This window comes from Brassica oleracea, chromosome C5 (genome assembly GCF_000695525.1).
Source record: "Brassica oleracea var. oleracea cultivar TO1000 chromosome C5, BOL, whole genome shotgun sequence".
Lineage (NCBI taxonomy): Eukaryota > Viridiplantae > Streptophyta > Magnoliopsida > Brassicales > Brassicaceae > Brassica > Brassica oleracea.
In genome coordinates this window covers 10,590,206-10,616,797 of record NC_027752.1, presented here as the reverse complement: position 1 = coordinate 10,616,797, position 26,592 = coordinate 10,590,206, and the positions used below count along the sequence as shown (strand labels likewise).

The 26,592-nt window shown below is 39.3% G+C and overlaps 3 protein-coding genes, 1 long non-coding RNA gene and 1 pseudogene across 9 annotated transcripts; 3 read left to right on the top strand and 2 right to left on the bottom strand.

Annotated features, from left to right (window-relative positions):
* The first annotated feature begins 1,788 nt into the window (after positions 1 to 1,788).
* LOC106293986 lies at positions 1,789 to 2,947 on the top strand. The gene is made up of 5 exons (XM_013729612.1): positions 1,789 to 1,916; positions 2,006 to 2,144; positions 2,233 to 2,364; positions 2,451 to 2,541; positions 2,654 to 2,947. Exons 1-5 carry the CDS (start codon positions 1,828 to 1,830, stop codon positions 2,794 to 2,796), a joined length of 594 nt encoding a protein of 197 aa, XP_013585066.1. The 5' UTR covers positions 1,789 to 1,827; the 3' UTR covers positions 2,797 to 2,947.
* Positions 2,948 to 3,521: 574 nt separating this feature from the next.
* On the bottom strand, positions 3,522 to 4,970 carry LOC106293426. Its single transcript, XR_001260471.1, has 5 exons — positions 4,717 to 4,970; positions 4,547 to 4,627; positions 4,173 to 4,235; positions 4,002 to 4,089; positions 3,522 to 3,910 (listed from the first exon to the last, which is right to left on the bottom strand). It is a non-coding gene; the product is annotated as an uncharacterized LOC106293426 (long non-coding RNA).
* A 420-nt stretch (positions 4,971 to 5,390) lies between these two features.
* LOC106296103 (RNA-binding protein 24-like) lies at positions 5,391 to 8,672 on the top strand. Of its 4 annotated transcripts, none has more exons than XM_013732161.1 (8): positions 5,391 to 6,297; positions 6,559 to 6,703; positions 6,797 to 6,914; positions 7,156 to 7,221; positions 7,431 to 7,473; positions 7,570 to 7,846; positions 7,926 to 8,021; positions 8,106 to 8,672. In XM_013732161.1, the coding sequence occupies exons 1-6, from the start codon at positions 6,115 to 6,117 to the stop codon at positions 7,831 to 7,833; spliced, it is 819 nt and encodes a 272-aa protein (XP_013587615.1). In that variant the 5' UTR covers positions 5,391 to 6,114; the 3' UTR covers positions 7,834 to 7,846; positions 7,926 to 8,021; positions 8,106 to 8,672. The 4 variants fall into 4 exon arrangements, with proteins under 4 accessions (XP_013587615.1, XP_013587614.1, XP_013587616.1 ...); XM_013732160.1 differs by having other exon boundaries at positions 5,392 to 6,297; positions 7,570 to 7,850; XM_013732162.1 differs by having other exon boundaries at positions 5,392 to 6,297; positions 7,570 to 7,850; positions 7,926 to 8,032.
* Positions 8,673 to 8,910: 238 nt separating this feature from the next.
* On the bottom strand, positions 8,911 to 10,140 carry LOC106296106 (annotated as a pseudogene).
* A 7,121-nt stretch (positions 10,141 to 17,261) lies between these two features.
* LOC106293865 (increased DNA methylation 3-like) lies at positions 17,262 to 18,626 on the top strand. 3 transcript variants are annotated; one of them, XM_013729500.1, is made up of 3 exons: positions 17,262 to 17,299; positions 17,519 to 18,132; positions 18,230 to 18,626. In XM_013729500.1, the coding sequence occupies exons 2-3, from the start codon at positions 17,589 to 17,591 to the stop codon at positions 18,475 to 18,477; spliced, it is 792 nt and encodes a 263-aa protein (XP_013584954.1). In that variant the 5' UTR covers positions 17,262 to 17,299; positions 17,519 to 17,588; the 3' UTR covers positions 18,478 to 18,626. The 3 variants fall into 3 exon arrangements, with proteins under 3 accessions (XP_013584954.1, XP_013584955.1, XP_013584953.1); XM_013729501.1 differs by having other exon boundaries at positions 17,262 to 18,030; positions 18,102 to 18,132; positions 18,230 to 18,267; XM_013729499.1 differs by having other exon boundaries at positions 17,262 to 18,132.
* The last annotated feature ends 7,966 nt before the right edge of the window (positions 18,627 to 26,592 follow it).

The window sequence follows — 26,592 nt, the reverse complement described above, 5'->3', positions numbered from 1 at the left end:
ATAACACTAATATGAGGGAGAGAGTTTATTATAAGGAAGAAGAAGAAGATGTAATGGTTCTTTGATTATAAACTCTTGTTCTTGTTTTTGGTGTACAAAAGAGTGAGATGAGTGATGGTATTTATAGTGAACAACAATACATAAAATAACAAAGATGGTGCTTAATTTGGTAAATGAGTGGGTGATCATAGTGCTTGATGAGTAGATGATCATAGTGCTTGAGTTGGTAAAAGAGTGGATGATCATAGTGCTTGAGTTTGGTAAAGAAGTGGATGATCATTTCAATGCTTATCTTATAACAGGTATATTATTATACCATATATGGAATAACCGATTTCTTGATGCTACTACACTTTCACTCTTTTGACAAGAAATATTATATTTCACTTCTCGACTTAGACTTGAAATTTTATTTATTTTAATATACCAAATATATCTATGATGTTACTACAATATTTTTTATCAGCCTAATCATGGCCATCGCTTAAAAGGAGCTAGTAAAGATCAATTAAAATCTTTGATAAAAACCAATTAAGATTGGTGGTCTCCACTGGATTTAAAAGATAAATTCAAAAGCAGGTGTGATCAATCAGAAATTACGGGTCAACCTTTTCAATAATGCCCACTCCCACTCTCACATCTTTGACGATGTGTGTTCTGCTACTACCCCATCCACCAATTTTAAAAATATAAATTATAAAATGGGAAAACAAATACAAAACCAAATGTCTCTTTCATTATTTTCCTACTCGTTTTGAATTTGAGCAAGCTTTCATAGTCTATAACTAATTTGTACATATATATGTATAGAAATGATAAAATATATATATACTTTTTATATGTTTGTGAATGAACTACAAACTGTTTTGACGAAAACCTATTAAACTATAGAAATGAAAAAAAAAAAAATTCTGCTTTTTAGCTTTATAAATGACAAAGAAAAACTGTTGGTTTGTATTGTATACCGTGAAAATAAAAGGTGATTGTATTGATTGATGAATTATTTAGAAGGGAGAGGAAGTAACATGGGCAAATTGCCAAATTGGTTTAATAACTGACCCACATGTCTACCTGACCGTTTTGGAGTTTCTGAGTTAGTGTCCAAGACTTTGGGCCCATAAAGAGGACCCTACACAAGACAGGACAAAAATAAATTCTTACCAATCGTCCACGTAGACATTACCACCGTAGCCTATTGGTTAAGATTTAAAAGCTTCTACACTCAGGTCTGAGGTTCAAATCCCAGACTATGTAATTTATTGCAGATTACAGAAAATCCAGGTTTCAAGTCCCGAAGAGAGCGATTTATTAAAAAATTATGAAAACTACGGAAGAAAGACTTACAAGGGATCTTCAACATGGTGCAAGTAAATCTGGTCAGACGTGGATCTTCATAGGACGGCTCAGGTGATGCAATTAGGCGTAGGTCTTCATATTGCATGTAGTATTGTCGGTTGTCGAATCGTATATGTAATCTTTTTCATATCATAATTGTAAGATCATAATAAATGAGCGTTAAAAAAAAAGACATTACCACGTGGAAGTCTGACCACGTCTACAATCTTTAACGAGATGCTCGTCAGAGTGACGACGGTCACGATCATTTTATCCAAGCTTTTTGACATGGTGGCTAACTGGGCCTTAAGACTATCCAATTAAGATCTTAGCCCATTAATAAAGTTAGGCCCAGTTCTGACGAAATCTAACGCAAAGCTTCGGCATCTATATCGATCGTCGTCTAGCTCCGAGGTCGCGGGAATCGTTGCACGACCTAGAAGATTGATTCTTCTTTCAGGACTTGTGATCACAGGAGCCATTGTTTATAGGATGATTGAGTTACGCGACAGAGAATGCTATTTGCTGTTGTTTTTTATCGTCTTCATACTTGCTGTGCCTTGCCACAGCCATGAGAGCTTGTCAGTGTTCTTTAAAAACGTCACATTACTAGAAACTTTTCAAATTCTTATTGGTACAGTAGAAATGATGTTGATGTAACGTTTTGTAGGTTTGGTGGGAAAACTTTATATGCTGGGAAGGAACTACGGAAGGAGACTCTGCCGTTGCAGTCCGGATCTCGGGTTTACAGACTACAAGGGATTAAATCAAGTTCTTGGTATGAAGTCAAGATCTCGTACCCAGCTTCTGTATGTCAAACATTTTTGTTTCTCTATTGTTATTGGCTATTGTTTCGTAGCTTCTTGTGGAAAGTCTCATCTTTTGTTGTGATGACAGATCCCTGCTCTGTTCTCGCTGCAACTCTTGAGGAATGGTGAAATGGGTTTGAAGCTAAAACAGATGAGGAGATTGTTAAACACTGAGAAGTTGATATTCAGAACCGGAAGTTTTGAACAAGTTGACGACAAGGTATTTTTGCCAGCAATCTTCAAATTCAAAGAGTGTTGTTTTAACTTGGAAAGAATTCAAGTAGTTGAGTTCGTTTCCTGATTTAGGAAGGAATGTATGTTTTGGTGACGGTGGAACCAGAAGGGATCGTAGCTATACCAAATTTCAAAGAACGGTCGTTTATCATTTACAACATAGGCAAAGCTTTTTCTTACTACAACTATCTCATCAATCTTTCTTCTTTCAACAACATAAAACTTGTAGTGAGGTGTGAAGTTTTTCTTATAAAACTCACTCTCGTGGTAAACAGTTTGTGAAGAACAGCTCTTTGGCATCGCATATTCATGCTGGTCAGTGGTGGTTTTAGTAGTATTGTGTCTTGTTGTCGCGGTGAGTCTTCCTCGGTTTCTCCCATCTTATCTTCTAATCAAAGATGGAGATCGTAAACGTTAAGAAAACCCCTGCCAAGTTAATAGTATCAAGAAGAAGCATATGGTTATTTACACGGATGATTTTTCTCTCTTACATATATGTTTCGTTACTCTGATAGTAGCTTCTTGATGTTTGTTCATCTAACTCTGTTTGGATTCAGTTGTATTATATTTGGATATATGAGCTATGGCATTTTGGATATTCATATTTCCTGGAAAATTGACTTTTTGATGATGCTACTACATGTTTTGGGGTAATTTTGTTTTTAGGAAGTTGACAAGAGTGTTTACTATTACGACACATGGATTATGCCTGGCATATTATTAGATTCGCATAGGATGCCCATGTGCAAACAACATTTGGAATAATACAAGTCAATTAATTAAAGAGTATATTACCTAACAAACGCTGAAATGCATATGAATGAAGATGCTTATTTCTTGTGTCAAAAAAGTGGACATGCCATATTCTACTGTTTCATATAAGGGCTTTGTGGGCCACATGGGATCCAACAAAACTTAAGCTAGGCATGATTATTCCTATAACCCCATTTGAGTTTTTTAAAGATTTTTATAATAATAAATGTTAATTAGGAATTTTAGTTAAGAAACTCATAGTTTTTGTGCTCCATTGGTAATTACTTAATTAAGGGTTTCTAAAAAAAACTTGTTTACAAGATTGAATATTTTTTAGATATAGATAAATATTTTGAATTTGGATGAGAGAAAGAAGAATATGAGAAGGAGAAGATCGCACAAATCGTTTACAAGAGTTGTTCAGTACAAGATAGTATTTTAAAGACAATGACACAAAAAAACAACAAAACTATTCCATGACACAAAAAAAAAAAAAAAACAACAGAACAACTCGCAATGCTCCACCCGTGACACATAAAGACATAAAAACATTACACAATCAACATATCGTGTTCTCATCGTTTATCAGCACAAGACACAAGAATGTTATATCGAAAAGAGGAAAAGATTAAGATAAACAAACCTCAATGCTGGCAAGGAGGATCCTCAAAGCCATCTCATGACAATACTTCCCTCTCAATGGGTAAGAACCATATGTGATATAGATCAAAAAGATTGCACATCCTCAAAGATCTTTCCAGGTAACACATCAAGCAACTCTGAGGAGAATGTTGCACATTATCAAATTATTTTGCTCGATTTGAAACCTATGTTCAGACTAGTATTAGAGAGTATTAAGAGTAAACATACCCCGGTTTCCTTTAACTTCTTTTGCATCTTTCTTCTCCTTAGAGACCCCAACACAGTCATAGCAAAGATCTATCATGGAGGTGGAGACCTGTTTGAATAATCCACGAACTCTACATCAGTACTTGAACATTCACGAATCGGAAAAATAAATAAGAAAACAATGTCACTTACACAAGAGAATTCAGATTCTGATGTTCCACAAACCTCAACCAAGCTAAGCTTATCTACCTTAAGCTGCAAAACAGAAGCTTGATATTCAGAAACGTTACCCAACAAAGATACTCAAAACATCTCTCAAAAAGGAAAGAAATTCAAAAAAAAAACTGTCTGGTGAAGTCAGCATTCGCAGCAGGCGTAAACACAGGTCTGGTGAAGTCAGCATTCGCCCGTCTTGACACTGGTAGCGATGCAAGAAACCTCTCTTTATACCCAGACATCAACCAAACCCCGAAAAGACAAAGCAAAACATAACCAGGAGTTTCTATGAGACATTTTATCAAACACATCCCATGCATATACCATAAAGGGAAGAAAAAAAAGCTTACAAAGATAACATGTTTTGCATAGATTTGATGATCCTAACGCAGCCAAACTGAATCGCCAGCTCTTTAACATTGAGCTTAATCCTGAAATGTACATTTTTAATCAACTCATCCAACAGATTCATGAAAAGATTAGTAATTTAAGTGGAGATTTAATGGAAAAGTAAACCTACTTGACTCCGATAACATTTTGGAGGCTATTGAATGATCACGGAGAGGTTGGACAGGGGAAGTACCCTGAGGCTACAAGGGCGACTAGAAGGGAGAGGAGGTAATAATCCGACGACTGGTGAAGCTTTAAGAGCAATTTCAATGGCAGAAGAGAGGTCTCACGAAAGAAAACCCATCGTCATCCCGAGGAGAACCAGAGAGGACAGAGACGACGAGAAAAGAGAGAGAAAGAGAAGAAAAGAAAAAGAGAAAAAAAAAAAAAAATCTTTTCTGTGCTGACACGTGTTCTAAAAACCCCTCTAGAAACAGTTCCCAAAATCTCTACTTAAAGATACGGTAATTGTCTTTTGTTTTAGTTTTGAATTAATTAAATCAGTTATTTTTTTAAAAAACCCTGTTAAGATCCGATCCGCACACACTATTTAGGAATTTATAAACGGAGAGAGACGACATGCAACCACCACTGATTGATTGATTGATTTTTGACTTCATTAGACACCAAAAAAGGAGAACAAACCGGACACATTACTAAACTTTACACATATCAGAATTTGCTTTAACCGATAAATTCACGAGAGAAGGAACGAACAAAGGCCATTATTCTATAATGATCACAGCGTTTAGTTACTTTAGTCACATAATAAATGAAGGCGGGACCCATTCTTATTGGAGCGAAGAAGAACAAACTCTCTCTCTCTGGCGAACAATTCATGAATCAATAATCACGCATCATCATCGTCGTCATCAACCAACTTCTTCTTCATCCTTCATCATCAATGTAAATTTCCCCGAACCAAACCTTACTTTTCCACTGATTCTTCCCTCTTTCGCATCTTCCTCAACGTTTGAATAAAATTCGTAGTTTCTGATTTTGTTTGACCAAATCGTGGCAAATCAGAAACCCTAGAGACTCAACCGTCTACCTACCTACCGGCACCGACTCCCTCTTCTCTCTTCTCTCTTCCTGGCCCATCTTTCAAAATCCCTTTTCCCCTAACTTTTTTTTTTTTTTTTTTAATTTTCTGTTGTTTTTTTTTCCCGGGAAATTTTATCTCTTTATTTATTTTTTTATTGTCTCTGTCGTGATCATTATTACTTGTTAGCATGATCCTTTATTAGGTTTCATTGGGTCCGATTTCTCTCTCTCTCTCTCTCTCTCTCTCTCTCTCTCTCTTTTTTTTGGTTTCTTCCTTTCCTCTCTCCCTCTTGTCTTCGCAGACCCAAGTAAACCCTAGAATCCTCCCCCCCCTTTCACAATTCGATACTCTTTCTTCACGTCTAAGCTTTAATCATTCAAACAACATCTAGGGTTTACTGGGTCTAGTTTTACTTCTCACTTTGAATCTTTCCTCTTCTTCCCCGTGAAAAAAGTTTCCTTCTTTCGCTCCTCTAATCTAATCATGGCGTTTCACTACTCGATTTCTCCCTTTGGCGACACAACCTACACCAAGGTCTTTGTTGGTGGCCTTGCCTGGGAGACTCACAGCGACACTCTTCGTCGCCATTTCGAGCCCTTTGGTGACATCCTCGAGGCCGTCGTTATCACCGATAAGAACACTGGTCGATCCAAAGGTTACGGCTTTGTGAGTTTACTTATCTCTTTATTCACCCTCTGCTTCCATGTTATGCTTTAGAGGTTATTTTGGGTTTTGAGTTGGGATTCATAGTGAAAGCTTTGGTAATACGGCTCCTTGTTGTGTATTCTAAATGCTGGTTTTGCTGAAACCTCTCTGATTCATTTTGCATCCTGTGACCTTCATATGTCTTTTAGTTTATTTCTAAGATTATTGAAATATTGAATGACTCAGCGCGCTCTGTTATTGGTTTTATATGGAGGATTTTAGGTGACTTTCCGAGATCCAGAGGCTGCTAGGAGAGCCTGTGTCGATGCAACACCTATTATAGATGGCAGACGTGCCAACTGTAATCTTGCTTCCCTTGGGAGACCTCGCCTTCCCATGCAGTATGCGATGATACCCAATCTCCCTGGTCAGTCTTGCTTCCGTATTTATCTCTTCTTTTTTTTTTTTTTTTTTTTTTCTTACTCTGACTTTCATATTACATTGCTCTTAATTCTGTTAGGACGGATAAGACCTCCATCCCCATATGTTGGAGGTCCTCGCGGTTCACTCTTTGGAAGCCATCCGTATCAGCAACCATCTTCTTATAGCTACCAGCAAGGAATGATGTACCCTTACGGGTGAGTTACACAAGTTTGCTTCTGTTGTACAGACATGCTGTGAAGAGTTATATCTATTTGTTAGTCCATTTCACAAAGGTGGAACATTTGTTCAGTCACTTTTGATCAAGTGGGATTTACCAATCACAGCATGGACAATGAGATTCAGATGGGCTAGGGGTTGATAGTTAGCTTCTGCCGCATAGGGTTCTTGAGTAGTAGCACTGGGATGTGACATGTTGTGTGATTGGTAATCTTGCAGGACTTCAAAAATAGTATCAGAGGATTTGTCGCCGAGCTCAATTTGTTTTGGACAGGCAGAGGTTATGTAATGTATTTGGACTTTGATAAGGCCTTAATCATCTGAAGTTTAGGAATCGACATTTAGGCTATAGTTTCTCCTCGTCAAGTATCTTCCTTTTAGCCATTGTTGTATAGATACTACTCCTTTTCTTTTAATATTCTGTTTGAGTGTCTACCAAAAATTTTACTCATATCTGTCTCTAATTTTAGCTAATATTTTTGGTTCCCTCTCAGGGTTACACCATATGGACCTGAATACATGTACTCACAGTCTCAGGTAGACTTTTGAAATTGTTAAAGTCTCTTCTTGGTTTATTTGAAACTATTTTGACTTTGGTTATATATCTCATATCTTCTCTTTATGGTGTTGTAGGGCTTATATGGTCCTTACACAGGGCAACAGTACCTTCAGGTTTATGGAGTACCTGGTGCAGTTAACTCACCTGGCTACCAATACGGACAACTGAGTCAGAATATCCCCGGTTACACTACGATACAAGGGTATTCAGTTCCAGGAAGTCATATTCAATCACCTTACCCTTCAGCTATAGCAGGTCCCTCACCAACGCAGTCCCATGTCATTGTCCAGACTCCTCAACATATGCAGAGTAGTGGTTCTGATCAAACAACAGGGTGAAAGCTAGATGGGCGTAAGTATGTATTGATTATCTTAACGATTTAAATTGGCTTGGAGATGGTAGACCTTGATGTTATTCATCGGTTTTGTAGTTAGTAATCCTTGCAGAAGGGGAAGAAGTTGCTACTCTGGGTAGTGGCAGGGTTCCTGTTTAAGCTTTGCGCATTATTTAATTTTTGCATATTAAGGTTAAAGCTTGGTACTTACAGATGCTCCTTTTTGTTTCATTACTTGCAAATGTGTTCGATCTCACCACATTACTGTTGTTACAGGTCGTAAGTAAAGTAGTATTGCTCGCTGAAGAAGTCAAAAAGGGTAAAGGACAATGGAAGTTTCAGGGTTGGTGCTTCTGGAGTCCCTCGTCATATATATATACCAATGGTTTCACACTGGAAACTGGTAGAAATACGCATGGTGTACAAAGAAAAAGCATATATATATTATATACTAGTAAAAACAAAAACAAAAAAAAACAAATACAGATGCATATAGAATGGTGGAATCAAAATCTGATTCTTTGGGTAGTTTTAAGTAGTCTTCTTACTATACACTTTCTAAAGGTATAGGAGTGTTAGTAACAAGACTGTTTAGGTAGCTTTCTATGTCCTCTTGAGTCGAGCCCCCCTGCATTGTAAATAAAAGTACGTCTGTCTATTCAGCTCACTTAGCTTCTGGTCTGTGCATAAATTTTAGCTCCAGGGACTCTTTTCTTTTCCATGTTTGTACAGTTTCTATACTGCTAACATTGTTATTTCAGGATCTTTCCTTATTGTTTCAGTCTCTGACTCCCATATTCTGCTGTATTTCCTCTGTTTTTAATCAACTCCATTTTTTTTGTTTAGAAGCTTTTGGGTTTTGTAAATAATTTTGGAATTTTGCCTTGTGCGTTAGAAAAATGACCTACATGAATTCTTCATAAAATTGTTTAGAAAAGATAAAATATTTGGGCGTATCACACTTCTTTGAAGCCCAAAAATGTTTACAAGAACACAGTTACACAGGCACGTGACGGAGAAAGAGCATGATTATTGCAAAGATCCATATTAAGGGTTTTTATTATTTTTATATTGCAATGCTTTTAAGTAGAAAAAGTCACTAAAGAAACAAAGCTAAGAAACTCCAACATTTAATTGCTCAATTGCAAAGTTCTTAAGCCAAGAAATAGGAATCTATCAGAGGCGAATGTGAGGTAATAACACACAGTACTTCGCCTTACCAGTCATATGATCGTTAATGCAACGGTAAATAGTTTCCAAGCAATGGCGATGCTGAGCCATTACAACCTCATTATCAGGCATGAAGGAGAAGTTGCGAATGACGTTAGATGCAGCAACGGCGCAAAGCTGTTTCTCTGCTCTGCCTTCATCGTCTGGATAAACAAACCATCCTCTTCATTCCACCACTGAGATGACTGATGTTTGTTCTTTTTCCCTAACACCTCACCAGCTGCAGAGCCAACTCCGGATCTGCCACGCGAATATGAAACCGTACTTAGTTTCCAAATACACAAGCATAGATAACTTCAAAAGGAAAGATCATATAGGCTCACTCACCAAGCTGTATGAATAGAGGCAAGAGCATCATACTCAGTGCCTAATCCTGTAACTGAAGAATTCACACCAAAAGACCTGACCCTAGTTCCTCTTGTCAAATCCTTAGGGAGAGTTATGTCACGCCAATCATCAATCTGCCAAATTTTTATATTGGTTAAGGAAAAGAGAGGAAAGCACAATCTCCACACTAAGTAAGTAAGTAAACAAAACTCACGATTAAGAGAAGGGTGTCAAGTAAGCCAAGGATCTTAGCAAGAGGAGTGAAATCTCTACGAATATCATCTCTTTCTTTGAAGGAGAGCAGTGTAAGTGTGTTCAAAGCCCATGTCACCTCGCTCTTCAGACCACTCTGTAACGCCAGCACTATTCTCTTGTTGTTCTGCTCTACAAAAATCAAAATCCGCGTAAAGGAATCAGTCATCTTTAGCTCCTCACACATTCCAAAAAAAAAAATAGATCTTGACTCAATTTTTTTCTTTCAAATCAGCGAGAGAGATAAACTTACAAGAGCATTATGTAGTGAAATATAAAGATTGGTCATTTGGGAGCTTACCGACGAAGGAATTGTGAACAAGAAGAGAAGGACCGGGTAGAGCTGATGGAGATATCGCTTCCGCCGCCGCCGCCGCAGCAGCTGCAGCTGCATAGTTTGCACTCGTACTACCAAAGGGACGGTCTCTCTTCGCTGGCGGAGCCGAAGATCCACCCAACTGACTGCCGGATTTTGCAAACTCTCGTTTCTGCATCTCTCTCTTCTGTCCATACAAACGCCTACACGTGTCAATAAGAGTAGACTCTTCTTGACCCTATTTAAGACACGGCTCTTGTGTAATTATGTGTTTTTTTAAAACCGAAATTAGCTTAAGAAACGGGGTTAGAGACCCCGATATTTAGAGCACATCAACGGTTTTTCAAAACGTTTCTAAACCATCTATACTATTATTTATGAAGTGATTTAGCTTATTTGTCATGATTTCTATGATTTTAAGTAATTTTACTTATTTATCATGTTTTAATTAAGTTTAAGCTGAGTTATTAATTTATTAGTAGTGTTTAGTTGAGTCCATAATTTATTAATTTAAATAATATAACTATAAAATATGTAATTAAATATATAATTATTTTTATTTTGCTTATGTATCATATTTTCCATGATTTTAGTCAATTTTGCTTATTTGTCATGTTTTTATTAGGTTTTAGCTTAGTCATTGATTTATTAATAATTTTTAGTTGAATAACTAATTTATTAATTTAAAAAACATCTGTAATTAATTTTATATATAATTAAAAATGAATTTTGATTTAATAATATTTAAATCTATATGTTATATTAAAATCCTTATTTTCTTATTTGTCATATTTTATTAGGTTTTAAACTTTTATATAGGTCACTGATTATTATTAGTTTTTAACTGAGTATTTACTAATTTTCACAAAACCCGTAATGAATTTTATATATAATAAAACACACATTATATTTTAATAATATTAAATTTATATGCTATATTAAATAATTAATTATAAACTAATATAATAAAATTGTGAAAATATATTTAAAAATAAAGAGAATTCTTATATATACTGTTTTGCTATCTGAAAACAATATTTTTTATTATAAAAAAATAAGATATAAAACAATTTATAATTAAATATTAGTCAAACAAAAATATTTATATAAAGATATTTTCTAAACTATTTCTAATATACGAGTGTTTTAAAACTTTTAACACAATAATAAGTACATAGTTTGATGAATTTTTTTGATATATATAAATAATTTGATGTTTGATTTAACTATTTAAAATCATAAAATAACTTAACTTGTGACTGAGTTTGAAACAAATTTTATTGCTTTTACTTTAAAGCAGTTTAAGTTTAATCCGTGAAACACTATAGGTTCAGTTGGTGACCACTAAAAGAATGAAAAAAATGAACAAAATAAAAAATAAAATTTCATTTGAGGAATTGAAAAAATAAAAAAAAATATGAATTTTTGTTTAATTTGTTCCTTATCAAAATTGCATAGAAATTTTTTTTTTTATAAATTCATTTCTCCATGGGGAATTTAGAAGAAAAAAGTGGGATGTACCTTTCAATAATTTGACTAAAATTTTAACATAACTGGTATAAATTTTGAGGAACAAAGAATTCACCATAATTTTTTTCTTTCAACATGTTCACCAATTAGAGTTTTATAATGCTGATTTTTGAATTTATAAGACATAAAATAATAAGTATTCGTAAGATTATTATGTCCGCATGTGTGGACAAAATACCTAGTAAAAAAATAAAAAGAATACAAAACAGGAAGGAAAGAGAGAGACGTCTCTTCTTCAAGGGACTATATGTACGTGGGACGAAACTTATTTTCTTGCTGTCAATTTATTAATGCCCATCATTTCTGTTATTGTACAAACATTATACGAGAATTTTTTTATGGTATCTCACCACTAATAATGCTCTTACACCATGATTAATTCCAGCCTCTTAACTAAGATTCTTAACTTCACCTAAGAGACGGTTCTTAACTTTTTTTAGATTTAACTAAGAAAATCTATGAACCGTCTCTTAAATAAGAGATATAAGACCATCATTAACGCAAGCTTTAATGACGCCTCTTAAGGCAAATTAAAAAAAATTAATAAAAAAAGAAGAAAAGCATAGACTCCCCTTTTCTGTAAGGCGTAGAAGGCCCGCCTCTTCGTTGCCACGCGTCAAGCGTAGAGACGCTCTCTCTTCGGTTACGAACGCGCTCTCTCTCTCTCTCTCTCTCTCTCTCTCTCTCTCGAAAGCTCTCTCGAAATCTCTCTCGACGAAAGGCGATTCGGTTCTCCTTCGGTGGCTCTCGTCGGCGCCGTCTCGTTCGGTGGCTCCCGTCGGCGACCTCTCTCTCGCTGGTTCTCCTTGAGGCGACGGAGCTCTCTCTCGGTTCCTCTCCTCAAATCGAAAGGTAAGCGGTTGTTCTGTTATTGGTTATCCATGTCTTAGATTATGCATCTTCTTGGTATGATCGGTTGTTTTTCTTTGTAGTTCGTTGGTTATGTCTCTCGGTGGGTCTTCTCCTCCAAGATATCACTCGGTGGCTCATCTCAAATCGAAAGGTAAAGCAGTTCTTCTGTTGATTTTGCATGTGATTGATTTAGAATTTGTATGCTCTGTTGATTCGAAGATTTTGATTGTTGTTTCTGATGTTTTTGATTCGGTATGTTCTGTTTTAAGATTGATGGATGAAGAACATTTTGTTTGAATAAGTTTGTTTCAATTAAGACTGACGAATCAGGAATGGTTAATGCTATGTAATAGATTGATTATGCTTGATTTGTTTGTTGTTTGGCTTTGTGGTTTCTGAAATATTTTTTGTTTCTGTCTTTCTGTTTAAAGATAGCAGGATCAAGGTTCATCGACCAAAGTTTCAGAGCACAATTAAGGTTAATGTTACTCTGTCTTTTGGTTCTGGAAACTAATTGATTTAGGTTCGGGTTTGAATTGAATCGAGTGTAATAAATGTGTTGGTTTGAGTTAGAAAATGGTTGTGTGATAAACAGAAGTGATGGCTAGCTAGAAAATGGTTGTGTGATTAATAGAAGTGTATTTTGTAGATAAATGTCAACTCGTTTCTTCTCTGCCATCTAGCTAGAAGTGTATGTCGTAGATAAATGTGAACTTGTTTGTTGGTTGTCATCAATGCATCTGAAACTTCCTTTCTTCTCTTCCTTCTCTGCCATCTAGCTAGAAGTGTATGTCGTAGATAAATGTGAACTTGTTTGTTGGTTGTCATCAATGCATCTGAAACTTCCTTTCTTCTCTTCCTTCTCTGCCATCTAGCTAGAAGTGTATGTCGTAGATAAATGTGAACTTGTTTGTTGGTTGTCATCAATGCATCTGAAACTTCCTTTCTTCTCTTCCTTCTCTGCCATCTATAAACAGAAATTCCTCCTTCACTTTCTTATCATTTCCTTCATCGTTCTTCATCATTCTCCTCTCTATGGATTCTCAAAGGCAATCTTCTAGGTTTTTAAACTTACTAAATAGTCAAGTACCTAACAATGAAAACCCATCTCAGTTACTGAGTTTTTCACCTAGTCCAGCCAACAATGAAAACCCATCTCAGTAGCCAATGAAAACCCATCTCAGTTACTGAGTTTTTCACCTAGTCCAGCCAATGAAAACCCATCTCAGTTACTGAGTTTTTCACCTACCAGCCGTTGGAGGATCTTCTTCACGTGCACAAACTGGTGTAAGTGGTCAACAACTGAAGACCTTGTCCTCATCAGTTCATGGCTGAACACCTCCAAGGATCCAGTAGTTGGGAATGAGCAAATGGCAGGAACGTTTTGGAAGAGGATTGCCTCTTATTATAATGCAAGTCCGAAGGTGGTTGGTTTCGCTAAGAGAGAGCCAAACCACTGTAAGCAAAGGTGGGGAAAGATAAATGAAGGTGTCTGCAAGTTTGTGGGGTCATATGACGCTGCATCCAAACAGAAGAGCAGTGGCTAGAATGAAGATGATGTTTTGAAGGCTGCACATGAAATTTTCTTCAACGATTACACGGTTAAGTTCACATTGGAGCATGCCTGGCGGGAGCTTATGAATGATCAGAAATGGTGTGGGACTTATGGAAGTAGTCAACAAAGCTCTGGTGCAAAAAGAAAGAGGGTGGGGGAACAACAATCTTTTCAGTCATCAACATCTATGCCGAGTGTCAATGGAGAGGATTCTTCAACAGCTAGGCCTATTGGCGTTAAGGCAGCAAAAGCCAACAAGGGTAAAAGGTCAGTGGGAGAAGAAGAGAAGATTCTGCAAGGATTTCAACAAATGTGGGAGCTCAAGCAGAAGGACTTGCAAGAACAGACTCAGTTACTGAATATGAAGGATAATGTTAACAAGTCCAAACTGCTTGACAGTTTGCTTGCGAGAACAGAGCCACTTACTGAATTAGAAGTGGCTTTTAAGAACAAACTAATTACTGAAATGTTATCAATGTAATCCTTTAAGTTAAATGTTTTTATGTAAGATCTTTCTAGTCAATGTTATCAATGTTGCTGTGAAATTGATGTGTTATATATGTATTGTCTTATATAAGTTGATGTGTTACTAAATTGATGTGTTATATATGTATTGTCTTTTCTCATCCGTTTATGTTTTTTGGCTTTTCAGGGGAACAAGTCACACACATACAGAAATAGAGGCAAGAAAACCAATTGTTTGTGGCCTCTCAGCAGGAGGCATCATACCACCTCTCCCACGAGAAGATACAGACGATGATGTTGAGGATATCCCACCAACTGAAGCAGAAGTGGTGGAGATATCAGATGAAGAAGAAAAAGATATGGTGGAGTTATCAAGTGATGAATACAGGAGAAATATGGGCTACTTGATTAGGGTGGAGGAAGAAGAAGATGACATTGCACCTGAGTTCAGAAGGATGGTGAAAATGATGCATGAGGAAGAGAAGAAGCTGAGAGAGGAGAGGTTCAACGTGTTGAAGCCGGGAATCAAGCTAGAAGAAGGACAATCCTCTACGGGTGATGGTAAGAGGAGTCCGTGACCGTCTTTATCTCACATGCATCTGCTTTTTTGTACTGAGTCTGTGACTGTCTTTGTCTTTGTTTCTGCATTGTCTTTGTTTCACATGTCTATGCATTGTCTTTGTTTCTGCATTGTCTTTGTTTCACATGTCTTTGTTTCTTATGTCACATGGACTTGTAAGGACTTTTGTACTTTGTCTTTGCTCTCTTTGTAGTTCTCGTGACTGTCTTTGTTGTCTTTGTATGAAAGTAGATTTCAAGTAGTATAAAGCCTTCAAGCATCTCTCACTCTCTCGTTCACATATCACAACCAAACCAAGCAACAAAGCTTTGTTCTCTCTTTCTCTCGTTCCCGTGCAAACCAAGCAGCCTTCAAACTTATATTCCCTCTTCCCGTATTCTGACCAAACCAAATCACAAACCCAAATCACATTCTCTCTTCTTACCAAACCAAGATCAAACCCAAATCACATTCCCTCTCCTAACCAAACCAAATCACAAACATGGTATCTTCTTCAGAAAACAATTATAAAGATTCACTTGATGATTACTTTGATCAATATTTTAATCAAGCCTTTGAGAATTTATCCATTCGTCATCAAGAAGAAGCTAGGAAACAAAGAAAAAAATGAGCTTATATCGAAAGACATCGTGAAGAAGGGCACATTCGTTTATGGAATGATTATTTCAGTGAAACTCAAACATATCCTGAAAATTTCTTCCGACGACGATTTAGAATGAACAAGCGATTGTTCATGCATATTGTTGATCGATTCTCCAATGAGGTTGAATTCTTTCAACAAACGCAAGATGCGCTCGGAAGGAATAGTCTCTCTCCACTTCAGAAGTGTACAGCAGCAATTCGTGTCTTGGCATATGGTACTGCGGCTGATGCTATTGATGAATACCTCCGACTCGGTGAAACTACTACTCGGTCATGTGTGGAATATTTTGTGGAAGGCATAATATATTTATTCGGCGAGGAGTACCTAAGAAGACCAACACCGACTGATCTTAACGTCTACTTGATATTGGTGAGGCTCGTGGATTTTCCGGGATGATAGGAAGCATCGATTGTATGCATTGGGAGTGGAAGAATTGTCCCACCGCTTGGAAAGGGCAATATTCACGTGGCTCGGGAAAACCAACAATCGTTTTGGAGGCGGTTGCTTCGTATGATCTATGGATATGTCATGCGTTTTTGGGACCTCCAAGTACCTTAAATGATATCAATGTGCTTGATCGTTCACCTGTTTTTGATGACAAAATTAATGGTCAAGCTCCGCAAGTCACCTTCTATGTCAATGAAGGAGAGTATCACATGGCTTACTATCTCACCGACGGTATTTATCCGAAATAGGCTACTTTTATTCAATCAATTTCACTACCACAAGACCCGAAATCGGTTTTATTTGCTAAACAACAAGAAGCTATTCGAAAAGATGTCGAGCGTGCTTTTGGAGTCTTGCAAGCTCGCTTTGCCATTGTTAAAAACACGACACTTTTTTGGGATAAAGTCAAAATTGGGAAGATTATGAGAGCATGTATCATACTCCATAACATGATAGGAGAAGACGAACGAGATGGATACACTCAATATAATCTTTCAGAGTTCCAACAAGAAGAAGGCACCGGAAGTTCACATGTCGATCTCGATTTTGATAGGGAAATCCTTACAAATATCGCCAATATGATGCATGCTCGAACTACAATTCGTGATAACCCAATGCATGAACAACTGAAAGTTGATTTGGTTGAACATATGTGGACTAAATTCGGACACTGATGAAGACAACTGAGTTCGGATGTTTCTTTCAAATTATTGTCGTTTATTTTACTTATTTTGTTTTAATGTTTTGTTTTAAATTAATGTTAAAAATGTTTTATTTTAATATGTTTTATTTAATAAATAAAATTAATCTTTAAAATATTTAAGTTTAATAAATTTTTTTCTTAATAACCTCAAATTAAGAACTTACCATTGAAACTAAAAAAATATGTGTCTCTTAAGTACAAACTCTTAACTATCATTAATTACTAAAAAATCATTAAGAGCTCAAATTTGGCTCTTGGGGTTAATGATGCTCTAAGAATCGTCTCTTACCCGAAAAGTATAAAAAAAAAAAATGTCAAATCATGAGTTAAGAAACCGGCTAAGAGACCGGGGTTAATGATGCTTTCATGCGCTCAGGTGATAAAAAGCGACGACTCCAAACTCAAACTGCAGTTAATTGCGGGACCCACGTGTAAACATGCAAAGGCCAATCAATCCTCTTTTGCATTTATTTCGCTTTTTATTGTTGCGGAAATGAAAATCTCTGTTCAGCTCCTCCCTTCCTCTGTTCCTCCTAAGTTAAACTCATCACAGCTGATTATTTTCTCTATGTAAGTTTTTGGATCTCCTTCTCATTTTCATTTACAAAGTTGCTTTTTAGTTTCTGAAAATCTATGGTTTTGAAATTTGCGGAATTTCCAATTTCACATGTGGTTTAGAGTTTAGTTATGTGGGCAATTTTTTAGAGAGACTCTCAATTTATCTGTTTCATATATATATATATATTTGCATGTCCGTATGCTTCCCGTATGTGTCTTTGTGCAATGCAGGTTCATTTTATATATAGTCAGTCAATAATTACTCATCTTGGTGCGTTTCTAAAACGAGCCAGAGGGAAACATGAGTCCGTGCAAAAGAAAGAATGAGGAGGAAGCAGTTGCTGCTGTTTGTCTGATCAGTAAAGCCCCAGAAGGAATCTCATTGGACATACCACAAAGAAAGGGGAAGGATGAGCAGGAGTGTTCAAGAGAAGAAACGTCCACTGGACTTGTCTCTTACCAAGACTGTAACTCATATGCAGAGCCTCCAGACACATGCAAGAGAAAGAAATATGATGAAGAAGAAACCGATGCTGCTCATGCTTCTTGCGGAATCATCATCAGTAAAACCCCAGAAAGATCTCGGGAGACTTACAAGAAAAGACGGTTCAAGGACTCATCAACGGCTTCTCTTGTGGAAAGAGACAGAACAGATGAATCCACCAGTCTGTCACTTGTATGCGTTCCTCCAGGGATGAAGGAATGTGATGCAGAACCGGTGGTTACAACCACCGGAACCGCAAGTAAAGTAACTTTAGGACCATCCATTGGTGTTGTCGACATTGTTGTCAATAAATCTGCTTACTTCTTGCAGGTTGCTTTGCCCGGTGTCTGCAAAGACTCCGGTACTATTTTCATCCCTTGCGACCCATCTACCTTCTTCCATATGTCTCATCTGGTCTTAGTGGTGAACACATCAACTGGTTTGGTGTTTTTGCGCAGGTGAGTTCAGCTGTGAGATTGAGTCAGATGGAAAGGTTATACTGGAGGGATCAACTACGAAAGGATGCAAAACGATCAAAAGGCATTCTCTGGTTTTCAAGATGAATATCCGGAAGCTGTGTCCGCCTGGACCGTTCAGGCTGTCCTTTAGCCTCCCAGGACCAGTTGATCCGCGGCTATTCTCTCCTAACTTCCGATCAGATGGTATCTTTGAAGCTGTCGTCATCAGACAGGAAAACTTTATCTAGAACCAAAGGTCCCTTCAAGCCCGGAACGCGTTAGATCTCTAATGTGGCTATAGAAGCTAGGCACGCCCCACTAAAATATCTTGTATGGATGGACATATCTCTCACTCTTTGGGAGATAACGCATGATATATATGCTTGATCACTTGAGTTTTCACCAAAATAATCTAATTGCAAGCGTAAATGGCTATACGGGAGTAAAAGGTGCGCGTTTGAGATGCACGCGTTTTTGAAATCTCTCCCAGGCCCATTTCCCCAGACAAGCATATTTCTCAGATCTAGTTCGATCTCCACCGCTCTCCACCTTAGCTCCTCCATCCTGTAGCTCTGAGTCTCCGACAACCACCGCATCTACTTTACGGCGTGAGGATTTTTGGGTCAATCGATTTCCCCTTTTATGGTGGTTCTTTGTACGGTGTAAAAATGGGATCTGGAAAGAAACTCATGGCAGATCTGGGAGCTTTGTTCGACGGAAACTTCATAAACTAAAACCTACCAGCTTCTTTACCTCGTCGCTGAGGACCGGTGGACAATACCCTCCCTCGTAATTGAAAGCTACCATAATCAGTATCTACTGACCACCTCGTCGTTACCTCGCAGTGAGGACTCAACCCAGCTAACTGGAGCGTGCAATCTACATCAACATGTCAAACCGGTATTCAAGATCCGAAAAAAAATGGGTGCCTGAAGCATCTAGAACCCCAACACGGAAACTCTCTTCGCAAGGTAGAAGAGCCCTTGTCATACTCCCATCAAGTGACAACTCGGAACTCATTGAAGACAACAAGCTCACTCTCTTAGGTCGGGTCATCAAGCCATCGATCCAAAAACCTCAGTGGGTCCTGGACTGGCTAATCCAATTCTGGAACCTCGAAACTGCTGTCACAGGAAGAACTCTAGGACCAGAATTGTTCCAAGTCAAATTTGAGACGGAGGATGCCTTATTATCTGTAATGAGGCGAGCACCTTTCCACTACAAAAGATGGATGATCATTCTACAACGATGGGAGCCAATCGTATCAAAATCTTTCCCCAGGCATACTCCATTCTGGATTAATATTCACGGCCTGCCCATACACTTCTGGACCTTCAAGGTTCTAGAAACTATTGGAGAAGAGCTTGGTATCCACATTGATGAGGACATTCCCCAAGGCAGAGTTCGTGTGGATATTGATTGTCTCAAAAATCTGGAGATGCAGCTACCAGTCCAACTTCAATCTGGTGAAGTCTTCAATGTGGACTTGGAGTACGAAAATCTGCAGAAACACTGTTTCTACTGCTACTCTCTCTTCCATGAGGAGGATGATTGCCCTACTAAACCAGTCTCAACAAGAACATCTACCCACACGTTGGGAATAAGTCAGCAGAATACACTGAGGAGCATAGAGGAGCACCGAAGACGTCAGGACCACCGACGAGCTCCGTCAAGCCAAATGAGGAACTTGGGTTCCCATTCTAGGGATGATCATGCGGTATCTCAAAGATCAACTACCTCTTGACCAAGTTATCTGGAAAGGAGACCTTACCATGACTATGCGCTACACCAATCATCTTATGATTCAAGACCTGTAGGGAGAGCTCATGACAGGAGACCTACATTTGAGAGAAGAGAGCTCAGAGACCGTTCCTCCACCCATTCTTCAAGAGATTACCACCTTCATGGGGATCGTCCTCAGTATTCTCAGTCCTCAAGGACCCCTCCCCCGAATCCAGTCAGGGAGCCTATGGAACTACCGGTTATTCCGGAACGTGGTGAGATTAACAGCCACTCCTCAGAGCGACGATCAACACTTGAGAGAATTGAGCGTCCCCAACAGGAACCCCGGAGGTCTGGAGGCCTCTCAAGCTCATTGATAGCACGGCTGCAAGATGTTGAGGTCAACTATGAGCAAGGAGACCTCCGCAATAAGCTTAATGAAGGAAGTTCTGGTAGCAAACAGACCCAGTCACCGGCTGGGGACCTCCCTGTGTCTGGTCAGAGAGTCTCTGCTGCACTGCGAATTGGTTCTCCTGTAGGCACTAAAACCAAAACTCCTCAAGCATCCTCAAGTAAAAAGAAAGCTGCAAGCAAAGCACCGGCAAAGAGAGGAACCACTGCTAATCTAGCAGCTCAAGGAAAGAAAACAACTAGAGCAAAAGTGAATAGAAGTCCTCTCCAAAGTACGCGCCTCTCGAAACAGATGACAACTCGCTCCACTAACCCGCCTCGCAAGAAATTATTTGTGGAAAGGAGTGGGAATGCAGACTTACCTGACTCTCAGGCGCAAGACCCCCCAACAATGGTGCATGTCCCAGTAACAAGGAAGCGAAGGGCGGATTTTTGGCCTCCGCAAAACCCGATTCCTTAGCTCTTGTCTGCTGGAACTGTCAAAGTTTGGGAGGTGACTTGACAGTTCCAAGAATCCGGGAAATAAAAAAGACCTTAAACCCATATATACTCTTTCTTATGGAGACCACAAATCAAGATTAGTTTGTTCTTTCTGAGCTCCAGAGTCTCCGCTATGATCACCACCTCACAGTCCCACCAATAGGCCTCAGCGGAGGCTTGGCACTCTTCTGGAAAGCAGACATTGACATCAGTATACTCGAAGCTACTCCACACTTCATTGACACTAAACTGAAGGTAAAGAATACTGAATTTCATGTATCCATTTTCCAACTTGGGCGAGACAGAGACACTGCCTGGCTTCTTTCAGGGGACTTTAATGATATCTTAGATAATGTGGAGAAGGTAGGGGGACACGAGAGATGTGAGGGTTCTTTTATACCCTTCAGAAGCTTTGTGTCGGAAAATGGCCTGTGGGATGTGAAGCATGTAGGCAACCCCCTTTCGTGGAGGGGCCAACGATGTACACACTTCATCCGAGCCAGGCTGGACCGTGTATTAGCAAACTGTGCTTGGTTTGATACGTTCCCTGCTGGCCGCTGTGATTACCTCTGTTTTGAAGGATCTGACCGTAGACCTCTGGTAACCTACTTGGATACATCAAAGCCTAAGAGGAGGCGCTTGTTCAGGTACGACCGAAGCATCAAGGATATGCCAGAGGCACGCAAAGTGATAGAAGATGCATGGCAGAAAGATGTACCTGAATAGGTGGAATCTAAGATCAAGCGTTGCCGTGAGAAACTAATCAAATGGTTTAAAACCAAGAAGGAGAATAATGCAAAAGCTATTATTGATCTCCAGGCTAGATTGGAGGAGCATCTTTCCTGTGGAGATCCATCTCCGGAGATCATCAGGGAGCTCTCCCTAGCCCTCAGCAAAGCATACAAAGAGGAGGAATTGTATTGGCGTCAAAGAAGAAGGGTGCAGTGGCTACAAGGAGGAGACAGGAACAGCGCCTACTTCCATGATGTAACGAAAGGAAGGAGATCCTATAATTGCCTAACCACTATTGAAGATGAAGCTGGCATACCTTTTCATGAGGAGGCAGAGATTGGTAAAGTATTTGCAGACTACTATACCAAACTCTTTACATCTAATGGCGCTGGTGGAATGGAGGCTGTTGAAGAAGCCATCTCAAGGCGTATTTCCCCGGAGACCAATCAAACACTCACTGCGATCCCAACAAATACGGAGATTCTCTGTGCAGTGAAGCACATCAACACGGATAAGGCGCCAGGACCAGACGGTTTCTCGGCGGGGTTCTATCACTCTTTTTGGGAAGTGATAGGGGAGGACATCTGTAGGGAGGTGCGGGACTTTTTCCTGACTGGAAAAATGGATAAAATAATCAATGAAACGCATATCTGTCTACTCCCTAAGGTCCCTGGCGCGAAGGGCCCCTCAGAGTTCCGTCCCATAGCGCTCTGCAACGTGCGCTATAAGATCATAGCAAAGATACTAACCCTCCGTCTCCAGAATTTCCTTGATCACATCGTGTCCAAGCAACAATCAGCATTTGTCCCGGGGCGTGCTATTACGGATAACATCCTTATCAGTCATGAGAACCTTCACTATCTAAAGGTTTCCGAAGCCACTAAGAGATGCTCCATGGTGATCAAAACCGACATGAGCAAAGCGTACGGCAGAATTGAATGGGCTTTCCTAACCAAAGTCCTCAACCAGCTAGGCTTTGACTCGGTGTGGGTGAATTGGGTGATGGAATGTGTCTCCACCGTCTCGTATGCATACCTCATCAATTGTGCGCCATTTGGTAAAGTCCAACCGAACAGAGGGCTACGGCAAGGGGACCCGCTATCCCCGTACCTGTTCATTCTGTGTGTTGAGGTACTCACGGGACTGTGCCTAATGGAACAACAAAATGGGAGACTTAAGGGACTACAAGTGGCTCGAAGAAGCCCATTCATCAACCATTTATTGTTTGATGATGACACAGTCTTCTTCAGTGGTACCAATGTGAAGAGTTGTACCTCTCTAATGAGGATTCTAAAGAGATATGAGAACTGCTCAGGGCAGTGTATAAACCTGAACAAGTCAACAATATCCTTCTCCTCGAAAACGCCGGAGTCGATCATGAGTAAAGTTAAAACCTCTATTGGTATAGAGAAGGAATGTGGCATGGGCAAATACCTAGGGTTACCTGAGAATTTTGGGCGCAAGAAGGGAGATGTTTTTATAGGACTAGTGGACAAGATACGCCAACGCTCCCAAGCATGGCCGACGAAGTTCCTATCTGGTGAAGGAAAGCATGTGATGCTGTAGACAGTTCTATCAACATTCCCCAACTTCTCCATGCAAAGCTTCAAAATCCCTAAGTCAGTCTATAAGCGCATCCAATCGATCCTAACACAATTTTGGTGGGATAGTGCACCTGAAAAAAAGAAGATGGCGTGGGTTTCTTGGGATCGAATGGCAACGCCAAAATGTGTGGGGGGGGGGTTTAGGCTTTAAGGATATTGAAACGTTCAATGATGCCCTCCTAGCTAAATTGGGATGGTGCATCATGAACAATCCCGAGGCTTTGCTGTCCCAAGTGCTGAAAGGAAAGTATTTCTCAGAATGCTCCCTTATGGAGAGCACCCCTAAACAGGCTGCGTCACATGGTTGGACGGAGATAGTGGTAGGGAAAGAAGTTCTTGAGAAGGGTTTGGGATGCTTGGTGGGAGATGGAGCTAGTATCAACGTATGGTCCAGCCCTTGGCTTTCCACCTCAAAACCGATGACGCCCATTGGACCTCCAACAAGGACAAACCAGCACCTTAAAGTCCAAGACTTGCTACTACTGGACTCGAATGAATGGAACTTACCTCTGGTGCGGTTCCATTTACCTCAGTATGAGGAAGTTATCAGACAGCTAATCCCCAGTTCCCAAAAAACACCTGATAAATTGGTGTGGTTAGGAGAGAGCAAAGGTAACTATACCACCAAGTCTGGTTATAGGATGTCCAATCTAATAGAACATCGACAGAACCTGCTTGGTTTTGATTGGATCAAACATGTCTGGAAACTAGACGCCTCAGGAAAGATCCAACATTTCATTTGGAGAGCTTTGAACAGCGCCCTACCTGTCACGGAGCTTCTGATCAGACGTGGAATGGAAGTTGCTCATGCGTGTAAGGTTTGTGGGGGGGTGCTGGAAGCTGTCGAACATGTTCTCATGCACTATCCCTTTGTTCAAAGAACATGGGAGCTAGCTCCTATCTTCCTCCCTGGCTCCCAAGCTCAGGCTTTCCCTTTGGGCTCGCTACAACAAATGTTGACTCTTATCCCCAAGGTCCTAAATCTCCCGCCGTCAGGTCTGTGTTGTTCTCCCCTGTCCCCTTGGATCATTTGGAACCTTTGGACAGCAAGGAACAAGAGACTGTTTGAGGATAAGCTGTACACAGCGGAGGAGACCCTTTCAAAAGCAGTTCGAGATGCTAAAGAATGGGAATCTGCTAAAACAAAACCAGAAACATATGAGCTCCCTTCGCGGAGCAATGTAGAAAAGATTGTGACTGATGTTCCGACATGTTCGGTGGTTGGGGCTTGGAATGCAGAGTCTAAATGTACTGGTTTTGGTTGGTTTATACAGGATAAGAAGACCCATTTGGAGATCCAAGGCGCTGATTCGCGCAGCTTCGTCGGATCAGCACTAACAGCGGAGGCTCTAGCCATCCGGAAGGCGATGCAGGAAGCATCAAAAGAGGGGATTTCATGTCTCCAGATTCTATCGGACTCAAGCATCCTCATCTCTGCCCTGCGATCAGGGTTGGTGTTGAACGAGATAGCGGGACTTCTATGCGATATTGGTCACCTCATTCCTCTCTTCACATCTCTATCTTTTGTTTTAATTCCGCGCACATCAAACTTTGTAGCTGATGATAACCTTGCAAAAACTGCTCTTGCTTCCCTTATGTTGCAAAACAATGTGTAAGCTTTTAATGGTTTGAATGAAAAAGCTGTTGACCAAAAAAAAAAAAATCTAATTGTAAGCGTAGAGTAAAGTACCGTGGTAATGGAAGATCGAATCAAAAAGAATTTTTAATCACACTTAGGAAAATTTGATAAGTTATTAAATAAGCCCTATAAAGAGATTCAGTTAGGGCTATAAAAGAAATTAAGGAATTCATTTTATTAATGATAATCAGATAAATTAACAAGGGATCAAGATTAAGAATCATCTTGAACTCTTGAAATCACAAATATAGAATCAACTTATTCTATAATACTCTATGTTCAATATATAATCCTAAATACTAACTACCATTCTGATTCCAACATGTATTTAAATCATGTTTAAATATGTTTAGCAGACACTGTGGATGTCTTAAACAACATAAAATCACAAATATGTGAATAATCCAAATCCAGCACTAAGAATAGTGATAGACTGAGAACCGAATGATAAAATCTCTAATCCATAAACCTAACTAAAGAACTACTCATTCATGATATAACTAAACAATAACAAGATGAATCTGAAGACAACTTTTTCTAGAAACTACAAGGTTCGGAGCCAGAACCCGTAACCTAAAACCACAATATGTAATATTGGTTTCGTCCAAACGATCACTCAAACCGGATAACTCTTGACACAATTTCTAACTCTAAAATCTTGTCTAACTGTGTCTTTAACCATGAAACAAACATGCACTATATAGAACCACTGAAGAAAACCAAAAAAACTCCAAAAAATCGAAACAAATAATAAACAAATCAATTTCGATTAAAACCCAAAGCAAAAGCTCAAAGTAACACAACACATTACTGCTAACCATTGTCTACGTAGTTTTGTTTCCACGAGGTTTTCATGTTAAGACTGTCTGCATGTTGTTTATATAGGAGATAATATGTAATTAAGGTTATAAGTGTCATTAGCTCTAACCTAAACTCTCTGTAATAGCTATATATATTGTAACATCTACATCTAATAATACTCATTCAGCCTACATTCATATATGGTATCAGAGCTAATAACGATACCTAAAACCTAAACCTAGCCGTCAACTTCATCTTCTTCATCTCCTCCCCTTTTCTCTTCTTCTTCAACCCTCTATCCTCTTCATCATGTCTTCGCAAACCGTTGAGACCATCAATGTCTCTGACAACTCGACAGTGCTTCATGCTAACATGAACAATGTCACTAAACTCACGGCTACAAGCTTCATTATGTGGAGTCGCCAAGTCCACTCTCTCCTCGATGGCTATGCCCTTGCCGGCTAAGTTAATGGATCTACCGAAATCCCACCAACCACCGTGACAGAAGATAGTGTTGTCAGCACCAATGACGCTTACGTTAAGTGTAAGCGCCAAGATCAGCTGATCTACAGCGCATTGCTTGGAGCCATCTCCCCCTCCGTTCAATCTCTCTTGTCTGCAACGACTACAACAGCTGAGATATGGAGTACTCTCTCCTCTATTTACACGAAAGCAAGTCGCGGACACATACTGCAGTTGCGCCATCAACTCAAACAATGGACTAAGGGATCCAAGTCCATCGATGATTACCTTCAAGGCCTCACGAGCCGCTTTGACCAACTTGCCTTGCTAGGCAAGCCACTTGATCAAGAAGACATGATCGAGTACGTGATTGCTGGACTACCGGAAGAGTACAAAACAGTCACTGATCAGAACGAAGGAAGAGACACGACCCCACCTCTGATGGAAGTTCATGAGAAACTGATCAATCATGAGCTCAAACTCGCGACCAAACCGGAGGCGCCTCCGTCTCT